The following is a 16,078-nucleotide window of genomic DNA, read 5'->3' as shown; positions in this document are numbered from 1 at the left end:
GAGCTGAAGAGTCAAAGGCTAATTGTGAAATTTAAATTATGTTCACAATAAGTCTGAAATCATTCACAGTTTCCTCCTTTTCAATAAAGTGAAATTTTGTCTTCTTTTTAATAAATCCGCTCAGATTCATCTCACTTGTACCTCCACCACTTTTACAGTCAATGCTATTTAAGAGGATCGAGAGCAATTTCCAATATTTCACATCAACAATCGCTGACATTTAGTTTGCGATTGCTGCCCTTAAATTTGACGCAAGTCTGGGGTGCGACCCGCCTTGTAAGGTTGAGTCATTTTAATTGAGAAACAAGAGGGATGAATCTAATGTGGTATATTTTGGACTGGTTAATATATGGGTCAGAATGAGGTTGCAATGTGACTGTGTGGAGAATGTAAATGGAGTTGTAATAGAGCGTGTCGACTGGGATGCTTCCCTGAGTCACCGGAAGCTCTTATCTATGTCTGGCCTGTTGCACACTCTCACCAACAGATCCAGATAAAAAAAAGGTGTCCCTGCTGATGCAGTTCACCGTCAGGTCACAGAAAAGGGTCTCCAAGCCAGGCTGACCACTCAGGGCACAGGGTGACCCCTTGAGAAGAACATGAAGATTAGTGAAAGTAAGGCTTTCATGGTCGGCGAAACACATTGTAGACTGCACATTCAAGTGATCTGTTTGTTTATGTCAAAGTGGAGTGTCTCAGACAGTGTCTTGCACCTTGTGAGATATACGGTTGAGGTATACAGTTGTAAGACAAGTGGTTTGGAGAATGGAAGCTTTTGACACCTTTCAGTTGGCAAACAGTTATCAGAGAGATACAACCCATTGCCATCCAGACTATAAATACAGAGGACCAAAAGCATTGTCTTTTTCTGGAGTGAACTAAATGGCTAATCTTTCTCAATACAGTGTTAACAATACAATTCATGCACTAACAATATTGATATTACAGAATATGGCATTAATTACCTCAGTGAATGAATACATTAGTTATGCCATTGCCTATTGTAAAGGTTCTCCATGCTTTACTGCGTTGTTGCAATCCTTTGACAATGGTAAGGTTCGGTAGCAGCAGACAGCGTAAACCATAACTTGGAGGCTGTATACATGTAATTATCACCCTGGGACGTGCTTAGTGTTTGACAGCATCTCAGGCACTGCCTAGCCCCTGTTTCCTTAATTACTCTAATTAAACCTCAGACTTTTCTTGCTGCTTCACTTCTGATTGCTTCCTGAGAGATGGAGCTGTTGGTAGATGAGCTAATACACGTAAGACTTCAACTGAGCTTTGAAGGCAAATCCTGCTGTACTTTAGCACAGTTGAACTTTGGATGCTGAATGTACAGTATGGGGATTCGGCACTCAGAGACTAATCTAAGTTTTCATGAAGAATGACAACTGCTTAGCTTGTAGACATCTCCCACTTGTATACTCTCTTAAAGTCGTCAGTGTATCTCTAGATATAGAGGATCTAATATGTACTGTGTGTCACAATGAAGGTCCTAAATTATAGAAAATGGGCACAGATATTTTCTGAGATCGGCCCATGATAATGAACTCTCACTGCATTTCGAGATATCAGGACATTTGGCAAAGTAGGGGGGATTATGTTGTGCATCAGTGTAACAAGGGATCACTAAGCTCACTGGGGACTGGTAGGAGCCAAATCATCTAATTAAGACTGAGATTTTCATAACATGATAAAAACGGTGTTCCTCGGATGATAAAAACTGAAATCTAAAACGGTGTTTTCGAAAATGAGAATGCATGCTACGGTCACATTTTACTTAATGGAGAGGATGTCAACAGATGCTTGTTGTTATGGCTTGTGCTCATTCCTTTATTTCATTCGGCTTCTCTGCTTAATGCTCTGCGCAACACAAATCTCCTAATAAATAACATGGAGCGTGGCTCCCGGTTCCGTCAACCTTAATGTATTTACTGAATCATTTGGAAAATGTAGTAAAAGAAAAGAGTGTGTTCATGTTGGCTTAGAAAAGGAAAGATACTCTCACGTGAGAGAGGGGTTTAAGAACTGGAGATAAAAGTTTCCACCATCAAGACCAAAAGAGCTCAATAAATGAAAAAGCGTCATAACACAGATGTGTGGTACCCTTTAATAATATAATACAATCCAATACAGTCTCTCCGACAGTAGTTTAGTAAATAACCTAAAAGGTAAGAATTTTGATTTCAGAATACCGAGTGAGAAAGGACTATGAGGCAATGGATTCTCCAAAACCCCTCTGTCAGGCTCCAGTAGACAAATGGACCATTCATCCACAGAGCACAGAAATCCTTAAAGTACGCAACATGATTATACATGCTTCTCATGTCATCGATAGAGGACTACCCCATATATATATTCACGGCCTGTCTGCACAGCTTATCAGCAGTCGCCCTTAGCCAGGAAATCCTCTGAATAGATGCTTCACTGAGGCATCTATTTCGCCACAAGGAGGCCATTGATAAGAGACAAGGTATTAAAAAAACATGTGTCAGTCAAAATCCAGGCTCGGCAGTATGTGTGTGTGTGCGTGTGTGTGTACAATGATACCTTGGGCCTGACAACATTCAGCCATACTGTACTTGTGGCTCCTTATCCTTGGTAATGGGTGCCCAATGTGAGTACGGGTGAGTGGGATGGCAAGCATGGGGCAGGTGACACAACAGAAGCCACCCTGCATCTTAGAAGCTGATTGAATTAGCAAGTTGCCCACCCGCCTGGAGAGACAGAGAGAGAGAGAGAGTGGAGAAAGAGAGAGAGAGGGGGAAGAGAAAAAGAGAAACCACCAGGGCAGATGGGACCTACTCATTTAAATAGGTCTTCCAGTTGCCAGTTGGCTTAACGCCTGTGAACTGAGGCAGAAAATAACACCTTCTAAATAATGAAATAAGCTCTCATTTAATGAAAGATTTAGACCTCACATACTTTTCCCACACTGAGATAGATAGAAGGACTTAGACTATGCTGACACTATGGAGGTGGATGTTTGCTATTTTCCTGTAGTCAACTACTGTAGGAAGCCTGCTGCTGATGTTACCCCCTCTCTCTATCTCTTTGTCTCTGTCTCCTCATTCTTTTTTTCTTCTTCCTGGTGTCACTTTCTGCAGCCCCGTTGGCAGCCTTTGATATATTTTTTTTCTTTCTTTTTCCTCGAGACATATCTCTGGGTGTAACTCAGGTATGCTGAAGATGACAGGTTTCTGGGGCTAGACCTGGGAGCTCCCCAGTTGCTGAGGCAGTGCCATTAACCCCCGTTTTACCTTCCTCTCTCTTTCTCCACCCCTCTCTCTCCCTATCTCTCTAAACTGCCCGACCGACAGTCAAAATATAATCGTATTCTCTTTCCACTGTCACAGACAGAAGTTACATACGGTTTTAAAAGAGAAATGTGATATAACAATTGTAACTGCAGCTTCACCCCCATGATCCATGACCCAAGTGTGTAATGCAGTGTTAAACGTGCTATGTCTTTAACCCTAACCCTATAACCCTAACCCTAGCCTAAACCCTTCAAGGGTCGAGCAGAGAATTAACCTGTAGCTGATATCTATCCAGAAAGTAACATTTTGTGACGGTGCACACTTTACTACACCATAGAAACAATCTTGCAGTTTGATATGTTACATATCAGTACGGCAACAGCAAACTTGAGGAAACCCATTTTTGTTGAACTTAAAACATTCATTTGAGTGGGGGTCCTCAATCGAGGTCAGATGTCTTGAGACATCAGCCCACTTTCCTGATGGCGTAATGTAGCCATTCAAGCAGAAGCAGGCCCTGGCCTACAGATGTAATATGAGCAAATTAAATGTGTAAGGCCAGATGAGATGCTAACAGGATAGAAGATTCCCCTCCACAAAATAGGGCAGTGGGGAGCCGGGAACAAGTCTTGCTTGGAGGACCGAGGGCGAAGCACACGTCTTGTGATGTCTTAACATGATGGTGGAGACTCAGATGCTCAGGACCACACTCACATGGCTAGAAGGAATGAAGGGGAAAAACACTCTTGCATACTCTTGCCTTTACTAACATATTGTAGTTTATGGCTACCGACGTGAAGCCCCCTCCACCCCCACCCCCCCTCGGCAGCAGTCGCTTGGCCCCTACCCAGGCTCTCCAACCAGCCTCATTCAAACCCCCATCTCTCCTGGGTGGGCGTCTGCTGTAGCCCAGTACCTGCAGACAGATCCTAGTGTTTCCCACTGACCTCCCACTGCACATCTCCCAGCGCACTCTCCAGATTCATACCTTGAATTATCCAATGAAGGAAAAGTCCCATTCATCCCTATGAAAAGCTGTTCCTTTCAATAAATGAGCCTGTCAATCAACAGCATGCAGCTAAGACTATCCCGTTTCCCCACGCTGCTGATTAATGGCATACTGTTTGTTTATCAATGTTCCATTTGAGAAGCGCTATTTATTATGCTGATCTCCGGGCCTCACTGGGAACGAATCAGCTGAGACTTCTCGCTTTTCCTGCTGTCCACTTGTGCAGGGAGAAATAAGATACAGGCAGTAATTGTCCCTGTTATCGTGCTTATGTTAATATCCTCCTGATACCCAGCACCATCCCTGTACATTCGGCAGGACGAACACTAGCGAGAGGAAGATCACCAACATGGGTGACAGCCGTCATGGGACAAGGGAGCTGAAAGAGCCAGCCATTATTCTAATTACATGACAATTTCAAGTAAGCGAGTCAGGTGGCTGAGCAGTTAGGGAATCGGGCTAGTAATCTGAAGGTTGCCAGTTCGATCCCGGCCGTGGCAAGATTACCTTGTGTCCTTGGGCAAGGCACTTGCCTTGGGGGAATGTCCTTGTACTTACTGTAAGTCGCTCTGGATAAGAGGGTCTGCTAAATGTAAGCATCTTATTTTTGGTCTCCATTTGACTCATTTGTACCCAGAGACCTGAACCTTATTTGGTATGCTGTAACCTCAGGGTAAAACTCACAGGCATGCTCTCCATTGATCAGGCCTCGTTTAATCTCTGATCACTCCTGATTATTTTACGAGCTGGAACAGAACTATGTCTTTGATCATGGGTTATGTCAGGCATGTAATGATCATGAATGATCAACATGCTATGAATGTACTTATGTCCATCCAATCAGGTGAGAATGGGGGTTTGTGCCTTTTGTGACATTTCACAGAGATTGGTTCAACAGACCCTTAAGCATGGAGGCCTGTCCTGGTTTCACAGAGAAACCTTGATTTGCTGAAAGAAACAGACGTTTAGAGAATAGCCAGGCTCATTTATTTTTTCATATGTTGTTTCTAATTCAACTAAAATGTCATTAATTTAGCCAATATATTATTTTCTGAAGCATCTGACTAGGCAGTGTTTAAATGAGCTTGAGAGCTGTGCAACTGGGAGCTGTTATTGATAGCCATATAGGAGCTCTACCATGTACTTAATCACTGTGTGTTTAATATATAAGTGGCTCGCTTGGGTTTCCAATAATGTACGGATTGATTGTATTAAATGGCATTTGAATGAACCCAACAAAAAGCCAGTGTTTTTTCACACAGCGTTTTCTGATGAACCAGAACTTGATCTGAGTCCTGCAGATACTATAGACCATAAAAAACTTGCTGATGCATTTCATCCTCCTGTCTCAGGTTTTTTATCTATACAGTTCTTTGAAGTGGTCCACCAGTAAGGCCTTAGAGAGACAAGGGCGAACAGAGAGACCAACCCCACAGAGAGACAGGGGGAGACCAGCAGTTTCCAATGATGGAGCCACACGTTCATTTTGCACAGCTGACGATATCAATGAACCCCAACTTGTTTTGTTCGAGTCACACTACAATAGGTTGTTGCAGCACTTGTGGGAAATTACATTTGATTATGGGTCGCCTGGATATTAATCGGTGGTGGTGTTCAGCTGCATCGGCTTTATTGCTGTTTTAAAATTGCGTCTCATGATCTCTGGTGATTTTCCTTCCTTGCAAGCTATTACTTCTTAATCAATTTGCATGTCAAATGACTAGGGAGCGGTCCCTCTCAATCACCAGCCTATTATAGAAACATCGCATTAAGGCGTTCATGTACACTCCCTCCTCTTCTCCACATTCACTCCACTGTATTACACTGACATTATGCCAATATCCCTCCCAAACAGATCTCAGTAGTTGTAACAACAAACTGACTCTCTGCAATGAGAATAGGACTAACGGAAAAGACATGGGACACATACACTGTATCTCTTCTCTCAATTTAAGTCGAATCACACTTGCTTCACTTACACCTCATCATATGACTCTGTGCTTTCTATCTTTTAGCCATGTTTACGGACCATGTGTTTACTTGGTTGCAAATTCACAGCCGGCTATGGGAATGATGGAATGAGATGTCCAAAAAGAGACGCAGTCAGCGGTTGCAGTGACAAATTCATTTCCAAACTGGATTTAGTGATGGCCGGAATTCACACAAACCACATTATCTCATGATGAAGACAACACTCCTACCTGCCGTGAATACTGAAGCCCTTCTGAAATGTGTTGAATACTGCCTTCGAGGTACACATTCATCTACATTGGGAGTCAGTTTGTCTTCCCAGACTGCTGTCGGGTAACAGTTGGTGTCGGCGTGGCGTAAGGGCTACCACAACCCTGACCCACACTATTCAATAACTTCCAGCCAAAGCAAAATATACTCATGAGTTTCTTGTTTGTTTACTTGCAAAATGCTTTGACACTGATATCTGGAGAGGTGTTATGCAGAGGGGAAAGTGTCAAGCTTGATTCGGATGAACAGACTGTGGGAGTCAGATGTGTAGGAAGAGGAGGAGGCACAGCAAATTTATCAAGCTCCAGAGTCAACTCAGATTCATGTTACCGTGTTTCACTGAAAACAATAGAAAGGTTGTAATCTTTGGTGGCCTTGCTGCGGCTCTCTTGCCTTGGTTACCATAGTAATCAACTCCTCTTTTTCATTCAGGTATTGTGCTCGCACAAAGTTATAGTCCTCAATGTTTCTACAAGAAAACATACTGAAATAGTTCATGGTTACAATACATGTTGTCATTGATCTTCCAACCCATCCATTTGTCATATTTCCTTTACCAGCATGTCAGCAGCCTTGCATGTCATAATCTGGCTCTAGTTTTAACATGATGTCTGTCTCTCTGTCGGGTTGATGTGCTACTGAGGTCCCCACCCCCTAGCACCAAGCAGTCAGGCCTCACATAGGGTTTATATCATCTGGAAGATACATACACATGAATGGTCCCTGTTGCCAGTGCCAAAGAACGTGGGGCGTTTTACAGGCAGAGGCATGGAGTCCCATTAAAATAACACTCTGAGGCGAGTCGTAACTCACTCTCTATCGACTTATATATGCCCCCTTTGCTGCCTTGATTGGGCAGCTCTGTCAAAAGCCCCCAGTCACAGTGGGTCTGCTTTATGAGACCTAGCCAGGGACCATGTTGATTTTATGACCGACTTTCTTTCAAATAAAACAGTATGTCCAACACCATTAATTTGTCTGCGCCCCCATAAAATGTTTGCCTTGTCCGCCAGTGGAGATTTCTTCATGCTGAGACGATCTGATCTCTCGTGTGACATGGGCGTTGGTGTGAGAGGCAACACATGCAGTGTTATGGTACTTGGACTAATAGACCCCGGGAATCTGTGCAGTACAATCTTGACAGAAACTACAATGATTAAATTATTTTTGCATATCTAGTGTTGAAAGAAGGTGGTATTGTTATGTTTTCTTAATTTGATTCAGGTCCATTTGTCTCTCAAAAGACATGAAAACAAGTGTATGACATACTGTATGTACAGTATATCCTGATCCAAATGTCAGAGGGTGAAAAAGGCAATGTAGCAACAGATTCTATGGATTATATTTGGTGTGATCTCCATTGAGTTTTTCCTTCAGCTTCACACAGGAAGTAATCAGAAGCAATCACACATGACAAGAGGTAAAGACACCTCATTTCCTGTTAGCTTGCCCGCACCTGGAGGTGGGCAAACCGCAACCTCGGGGCTTCTCTATCGCATCTCTTTCTGCGTCACAGCTGTGCTAGCCTTCGTTTGGGCTTAGTGTTTTCCCCTTGTGTTAAACCCAGGGAGCACAGACCTTCAACCCGAATCAATGTCTTTTGTGATGAATCCTTCCACTTCCCCAGTCTTCGTTTACCTTAAATTGAATACTCAATAAAACTGTCTAAAACAAGTCTTCCCTTCGCCCTCCCTCCCCCTTATAACACCATAGAATTGAGATGAGGGCCAGGGTATGTCAGCCAGACGTAATTTCCTGCGCACTCTGACAACACTACAAGGTGGAGCCATGGAGATGAGAGGTGTCCACACATTCTGATTTGCTAGTCGTTTTTTTCTCACTCCATCTTTTGTCATCTCACCACCGCTCCGTCCTGACATGTGGGGCATCGTAATGAAGAAAGAACATGAGAGAGGTGATAGGGTGAGATTCAACCCTGTCTGCCTACAACAAGCTTTCAGCAGGCCCTACTTATATGTGAAAGACCTGCATGTGGGATGATCAAAGTGATCTGAACATGAACTTGGAGTGGAGTGGACCTCGATAGCAGGTGTTCTTCACAAGTTACCATGTGTCTTATGACCTCACTGATGACCAATCTTCTATTCCCTCATGTCTGTCAATGTGGCAGAGAACAGTAAATAAAATAAATAAAAAAGAACTACAGGAAACGTAAGAATATTAAAAAAAAGAATTTGCCCTATTTTATATCCCCACCCATTTTGGGTATTTCAACTCAATATTTCATCGTTTCAATGAGTCACACTCAATTAAATGTGAAGACTCATTTTCTTACGCCGTTGAAGAATGAATGAATTATATCCTGACTTGTAATTTAATTTCAAAGTCTCTGTGTAGCAGCACCCTGAACTAATAAGGCTTTGTGGGAATAGACATGTTACAAGGCTGTCACATGTTGGCTGCCTGTGTGAGTTAGTGGGAGGAGGGCAAGAGCTCAATCAGACAACCATGTGTTCAAAGGCTGTGTATGTGTTTGAGACTAGTGCAGTACCGTGGCATCACATTTACAGGGGAGGAGGGCGGCGGTGGGGTGGGGGGACTGTTTATTGTTGATAGGAGAATCTGACCCTGGCCATGAAAAGTCTCATATATCTCATCTCTTAAGCAGTGTGCAGCAGTGTTATCCAAGCATAGGCCAGCCCACCCCGCCTACAGAACTGTCTTCTGGCATTCAGAAAATATATGACTGTTTAGAAAATCATGTTTTCTCTTGTCTGTATCTTAACACTATCCAGACAGTACAGTGTAGGCACAGTGCTCACACTTGAGGTGAAGCATGAAGTTATGGAAGCATGGAGGAGCATGAGCCGAGACATAAGGCTCATCATGTTGGAGTGATACAGATGCTACAGATTCCAAGGCTATATTGGAACCATGTTGTTAGGGTATTAAAGGTTGGTCAACATGTGTTCTATGTTCCACCAACCAGCCCCTCCGCTCCACTCCCCCCCCCACCACCCCCACCCCCTCCCCCAGCCATTCAGCATGGTAGGCTGATGAAGTATGAGGTACCTGTTTACATACTAATGAGCTTGGCATTAGATGGAGATGTTGAATAAGCGATGTGCACTGATGCTAAACAACGGAAGCGGATCGTTTTAGACTTTCATTATCGAGGTAGAACCAACCGACTTTGGTTCGCTGTAATTGGCAAGCCGCTATGCCTCAGCGCCCACACACAGCCCATTCTGTCATGGTATATGACTTTGATTTTATTTTTAAGTAAAAAAAAAAAAAACATATTTCCATTCATTATTTTTCTCTTCTTTTTTTGGGGGGTAATCAATGCCAATCAGTTTGCTTTGCTCTCTTGACGATCTGTTATACGATACCTAATTATTGTGTCATAATACAGTAAATGGGATTCTGGTGAAGTTGATATGAGCTGCTGCATTTGTTTCTTGATTTGTCATGGGCAAGGCCTTGGCTGTAATACTTTAAGTATGGGGAAGAGCTAACAAACTTAAAACCGCAAAAGGAGTCTGTCTTTATCCAGTCTCTGAATGCTGTCTAATTTCAGACTTCCCTGTTTTACTACCTTATCTTTGAGTGGATGAAAAATACCATCAACAGAAAAGAAAAACAAGATCTATATGTATTTTAGAAGAATACACACGATTCTAGTTTACTAACCTGTTTACTGACGTTAACCATTAAAATGTTGATTATTTGTATTTATCTCTGAGCTTTCAATTTTAGGCTCGTTCATGAAATTTGTCTTCATCAGATATTTTTGAAGGGTGCTGTAAGCTTTGCGTCAGCAAACACCACTCCTGTTTTCAACTCCTTTTTAGATGACAGAGGAGCTTAATGAGCTGTTCGTCAGCAACCTCAAGGCACTCTACTCAATGACAGAATACATATGGTGGTTCATGCATACATTTTAATCTGGGCCGTAAATCAAGCCAAGCAAATCTAAATGATATCTGTTTACTTAAATGAATTATTTTCATTGATTAAAAATGTACAGACATTCTGGTAATATAATATCTCTATTATTTTTGACCAATTATATGGATGGATTAAAAGTCTAATTGCACCAGTCATAATAATAATCATGTCAGATAACAGTTGAGATATCCATTCATTGGAGTATTTAAAGAGCCAGGTTTAGTATGTATGTTCACAGTTGGTCGTTTACATATCACTGCCCCCTTCAAGTCTCACAGACTATTAGAATGTAATTAAAGCTTGGAAAAAAGCAATGTCCTTTTCTTCCCCATCTGTAAAGTGTAGGCCTACAGCAATGTCACTGTCATTACTTTTTCCAATTAGAACAGGCCAAGCTTTATTATATGAAGATTAATAGCAAAGGTGGATGACTATGTTAATGAAATATGATTTCCCTAATATTAAATATGAATATAAAAGTAATTAATTCCCCAGCATGATATTAAAATAGCCCATCTTTTAGTGTCATGATATGAGACAAAAGGCTAAAACCTGTCTCTGAAAGGATACCATCCTGGGATTAACAGGGAAATGGTGACTGAAAATAATTCCTCTCCTGTGGAAACCAAGTTCTAAATAGTTTGCCTAACTACCAAAAAATATATATTGTATCAGTATGTGCTTAACATAATTAGATGAATCATCTCAGATCTGTATACCATTGGAACATCCCCAGACCCAGTTGTTAATCCAGACACCCCCTCACTCGATCACCTCTAGGTCACATTTGATTTGTGGGTACTGGTAACTTGCCTTGGGCAATGCCTAGGTATTGACCCTTAGCTTAAAGGCCTTTGGTGGAGGAGGAGGGCAGTGGGTCAAGGGCCGCATCACATACTGCCCCAGGGGCTGCTGACTGTGGGCAAGGAGATGTATCTTAGCTTGGGGCTACAGGGTAGGATTCTTGCATTAATTAACACCCGAGGGTGGAAATCGCTTTAAGGGGAAAGTCTGCAGTGATTGTTGTCTCTTCTGAATGCACTCAAGGGATTCTTAGTTTTTCAGCAAACATGCAAAAATAGCTATATTTTCTTATGCATGTGAACTGTTTGACATGTTCTTAGTCAAATAACTATGTTCGTTATTTTAAGTATGTTTTGTAGCATTTTAATGATCCACCTACAGTAGCTTTGTTAAATAGAGAAATTAACAATGATCTCCTTTTTCTCCCTTGCTCCCTCTGCATGGCCATATTCCTTGTGTAGATCCAACAGGTAAGATACGTTTCTCTTTTTCATTTTAACTTAAGTCAGAATTCTGTAATCTGTATAGTTTAATACACAGCAAAGATGTCGTCAGAAAGATTGACCCCTATCTTGTAAATAATACTGTACCTAGGTAAAGTAGAACTATCTTGTAATTTACAACACGTAACTGATTTTGGTAAAACTGTAATTAGAACGAATGTGCTCCTGATCCTCCAGCATCTCGACTCTTGTAGACATGTTAAACATTACACAAATGCTAAATGTCTTCTAAGCAAACACTAAACAGATTGCAGAGAAGTTTCTCAAGGGTGCTTGTTCACATTCTCAAAGAAAACACATAAGTACAGCATGTGGCCCTAGCATGAATGTTTCAGCAAAGCCTGCACACTTGCATTTGTTTGAAGACATTCGTTTGAGGAAATTACTGTTTTTCCCCTGGAGGTATTCACTTGTTTAAGAATGACTTTTTGTTCTGAATTCCTGAGTCGCTTTGGTGGAAGTAAAAAAAATTGAATCATAAGGGATCATAACTTATGTGAATATTGCTGATGTTGAGTTAAAAGACTTATCTTTTATATACATACTGTGATTCAGAGAGACAGCTGTCAGCTGAGGACCTTGTAACTACAGTTCTTAGATCCTGGCCACCCTAGAAAGCAACATACCTGTATGTTCCAGTATTTGCTCCAACCCAAGTTGTCTCAGACCTGCAGAAACCTCCCTGCATTAATTGGGAGCCGGACCATGAACCTGTCGCTACAAAATGTGGCCGTGCTGCCTCACAGTTGGCAGACTTTTATCAGGGTCAATCTCCCATGGTTTGTGGAGAAACAGCCAGACTTCCACATAATCCTCTTCAGACATATAGCCCCACCAGCACCACCTTTACAGGCGGAATGCCCACAACTCTGTGTGTGTGTGCATGTTTTTGTGTGTGTTTGTGGAAATGTGTTTTTGTTCCAGAGTCTAGACTCTGGACCTCTTAAATTAAATTAGATGTTATAGCTGGGCTTCCTTGTTTGTAGTCAGGAATCAATGGAGCATGACAGTAGAATCTTCAGAAGGTTTTCAATGAAAGGCAAGCTTTTGAATCAATAGATATGCAGTCAAACAGTCTCCATGTGGAAGATTTTGATGAGGATAGACAATAAGATATAGCATGAAACATTAATGTGCTGTGGTATCATTTTTGTAAAAACAAGCCTTAGATTGTGGCTTGACTCAAAGCTAGTTTTGAAGGATAGATTTGCAAGTCATGTTCTTATATCATGAATTAATAATGAGAACTTGCGCTGCACCTTTTTTACACCAAGTACATGCAAGTGTAAAATACCATATCCCATCTGACAAATAAGGAGACAATGATAACATAAGGACCGACATGAGCTTGTGAAACATTTCTCATTCTTAGCTACAGCTAAAAATGGCTGTTGCAGTTTTATATATGGTTGTTTGTTGCAATGATGCCTCAACAACTAAAGCCCAGGACAGAAATATTTGCCAAGGTCTGGCCATGACCTCATAAAACAATACAAGTCTGGGAAGGAATTGCTTCAATCTGCCAGGCCCCCTCAAACAGCATTAAAGGTTTCAGAAGCTTAAGACCACTCCTTCTTCAAAGGGGAGATAGAATGCTGGCTGAAACCAAGGCTCTGTAATGCCATGTACCATTGGGGGCTCTGTGGATTAGAAGCCACTGTGCCTGAGACGTGTCACTCACAAGGGGCCACGTCCCAAGATGCTTTCATCAGCCTGTCAATTACCGCAAGGCAATACCCCTTCTCTGCTATTCCCTCGATGCGTCTTGGGAAGGCATTGATCGACAACCGTTCGTGTATGTGCAGGGATGTGCCTCTCGCCACTGTTACATGTAAATTCTGAAATACATGGATGCAGGGCCATCCCCAAACATCCCTCTCTCCTGCTCACAAGATTGTACTCATTGTGCTTCTGAAGAAACGTTACAACGCGGTGCCACTCCAGTGAACTCCAAAGCTACCTAATTTCCCTAAATACTACTTTCTGTCTTTTTTTATCCTATTGATTAGTCCTCATCCCCTTGTAGCAGTGTTTTCCTCCCACAGAGAGATATAGCTGGAGGATAGTGCACCTCACAGGTTTGCTCCCCAGCCCACCAGCCACAGTACCACAAGCATTCTCAGTCAGCATCCCGGCCTGACGGTTGGTTGGTTCTGTCGAACACAGACCACTTCCACACATTCTTGTTGCTTTTGAAGTTGTTTCCACTGAAGATGCACGCATCTTATTTGTTTTGGTCTTTTTATTTTTTATCCCACTTCCCTAATTCTCACTTTGCTCAAATATTAGAGCGTTTGGATATCGCTCGTTAATGAGGTTCCAAGACCTTTAGTCTCATTAAGAGGAAAGTCAAATTCCTTTCTGTTAGGGAACGTTATCTCTTTTCAGCCGGGCTCTCAAAGTGAGTTAACGTGTGGGCTCATTAAAAAATGTCAATTAATTTTCCAGTTTTTCCCCTAGCTTCAGGAGCTCTGATAATGGTGTTAGTTTTTCACAATAAGGGGACAGTGGGCGGATTTATGCGTTGGGTAGTCGAGGCTGTGTCATGCATTACAAAATACTCCTGTTGAAGACTGAAGAACTTCAGCTTACATTTTCATCTTCTGAGATTGCACATTCTCACACCTCACAACAAGCTATCACTGCCATACACTGTCACATCAGAGGCTATTGTTGTAAGGCAGAACTCAAATTAATTTCAAATGAATGGAATTGGTGGGAGACAGTTTTCTATTATCTGCAATCTACACGTTATAATCACAGTTGCAAGGACATTATACCTTTGAAATATCAGAAGAGCACAATGATAGTCGCATTGACACAATGATAGTCACTCTATTTTTATTTTCAATACCATACTTACTCTTAATAACATTTTTATGCTTTTGTGCTTCATATGAACTAAACCTCTATGCTTTACTATCTACACAATCCGGACATTAAAGGTTATAAAACATCCAAAGTAATAGAGACTGAGCAAGAATTGGAGTAAAAATATTGCATATCAGTCGGCATTATTTTATCAGTATGCTGGAAATGGCAAGATGGCAAATTAGTGAGCTGTCAGAGGAAATAGAATGGAGGGAATCCCCTGAGGTCTGGACTCTTGATGTTAAGACAACAGGATCTGTGTGGGACTTGGAACACCCTCATCCTCAAATTCACCCATTCTCTGTACAGTCGAACGTTATTGTGTCATGTGGCTTACATGTAAATAACGGTTCTACTGACGTGTCATATTGTAGAGATCTGTCATGACTCATCACTACCAAATTTGCATACCACATGTCACTTAACTCATAAAACATTGCATAAGATAAGATCATTGTCTTACGTCCCAGTAGGGAATCTGTTCCAGATCCCAGCAGACAAGAAAGTATTTTCTTTGGCATTCACTTGTGTGGTAACCTTGCCAAAGACACAGACCACCAAGAATGATATATTGAGTTGGAACTTTATACTAAATAGCAGAGGTTGCCATTCTACAGAGTATACTCAGGTACTTTTCTCGTGCAGACAGGAATACAAGAATACAGAAATACAATAGAAACATTACAACAACTTGGATGAGTTAAAGCTTGTCAAATGGAATGTGTACATTTTAAATTTCGCAATGCTGGATTGAATGAATGAATAAAAAAATACAGGTAAAATATATTAGAACAAGCTCCAGTCTTGATCATGCAAGGGGTAAACAGATGAAATAGTGTAAAGCTAAGTCCATTCGTAAATAGCAGTGTACACAGTGGAAATATTGCATGCAACAACTGTGAGATTATACATTCTCAATGTGAATGGTCTTTTGTCTTATGTGCTCGTGTAACACAGGGATTGAAGGATTGCATTTGTATGTGTGAACGTGATGGTGACATTTCCAGGTAGCTAGCTCTACAAACTGAGGAAAGACAGCAAGGCAAAAGGATTCAAACTGAATATAATGGACCCACTTCATATGCAAAGGAGAACTTTAAATGGCCTTAAAAGAGCTGGTCAGTTTTATAAATGATCACCTGTTTCCATTTATGTTCTCCATCTTTATTCATTTGTTCGCCAGATGAAAGCAGCAAGAAAAAGGTTTCTGCTGGAAGTTTGTTGTAACTGGGCTGGTTTTAAAGCCATTTTGACTAAGGATCTTTGCTGTTTGATCAAGTCAGATTCTGCCTAAACCAACACACAACAGAGCAAGGGAAGTCCCAGGTTACTTCTCACAGGCATGAACTATTTATTGACATTCTGCACTGTGCTTCCATGCGCCACACCATCCATTATCACAATGGGGAACAATAGATCTCATGGACCTGCAACAGAAAATCCAGCAGTGGATGAATTTGAGTCAATTTTTCTGT

General features: G+C 41.6%; 1 protein-coding gene across 1 annotated transcript in view; it reads left to right on the top strand.

The window, feature by feature from the left end:
- chst8 (carbohydrate (N-acetylgalactosamine 4-0) sulfotransferase 8) overlaps window positions 1–16,078 on the top strand; it is a 68,407-nt gene that overhangs the window by 18,483 nt on the left and 33,846 nt on the right. The window contains exon 2 of the mRNA XM_084681577.1: window positions 6,946–6,950. Coding sequence (XP_084537703.1) covers window positions 6,946–6,950 — 5 coding nt within the window. The remainder of the gene's footprint in view (window positions 1–6,945; window positions 6,951–16,078) is intronic.

The sequence above is a fragment of the Hypomesus nipponensis genome, chromosome 19 (assembly GCF_054491055.1).
Source record: "Hypomesus nipponensis isolate SF chromosome 19, ASM5449105v1, whole genome shotgun sequence".
Lineage (NCBI taxonomy): Eukaryota > Metazoa > Chordata > Actinopteri > Osmeriformes > Osmeridae > Hypomesus > Hypomesus nipponensis.
The sequence above is the reverse complement of the archived record's forward strand: the minus strand, read 5'-3'. Positions and strand labels throughout refer to the sequence as shown.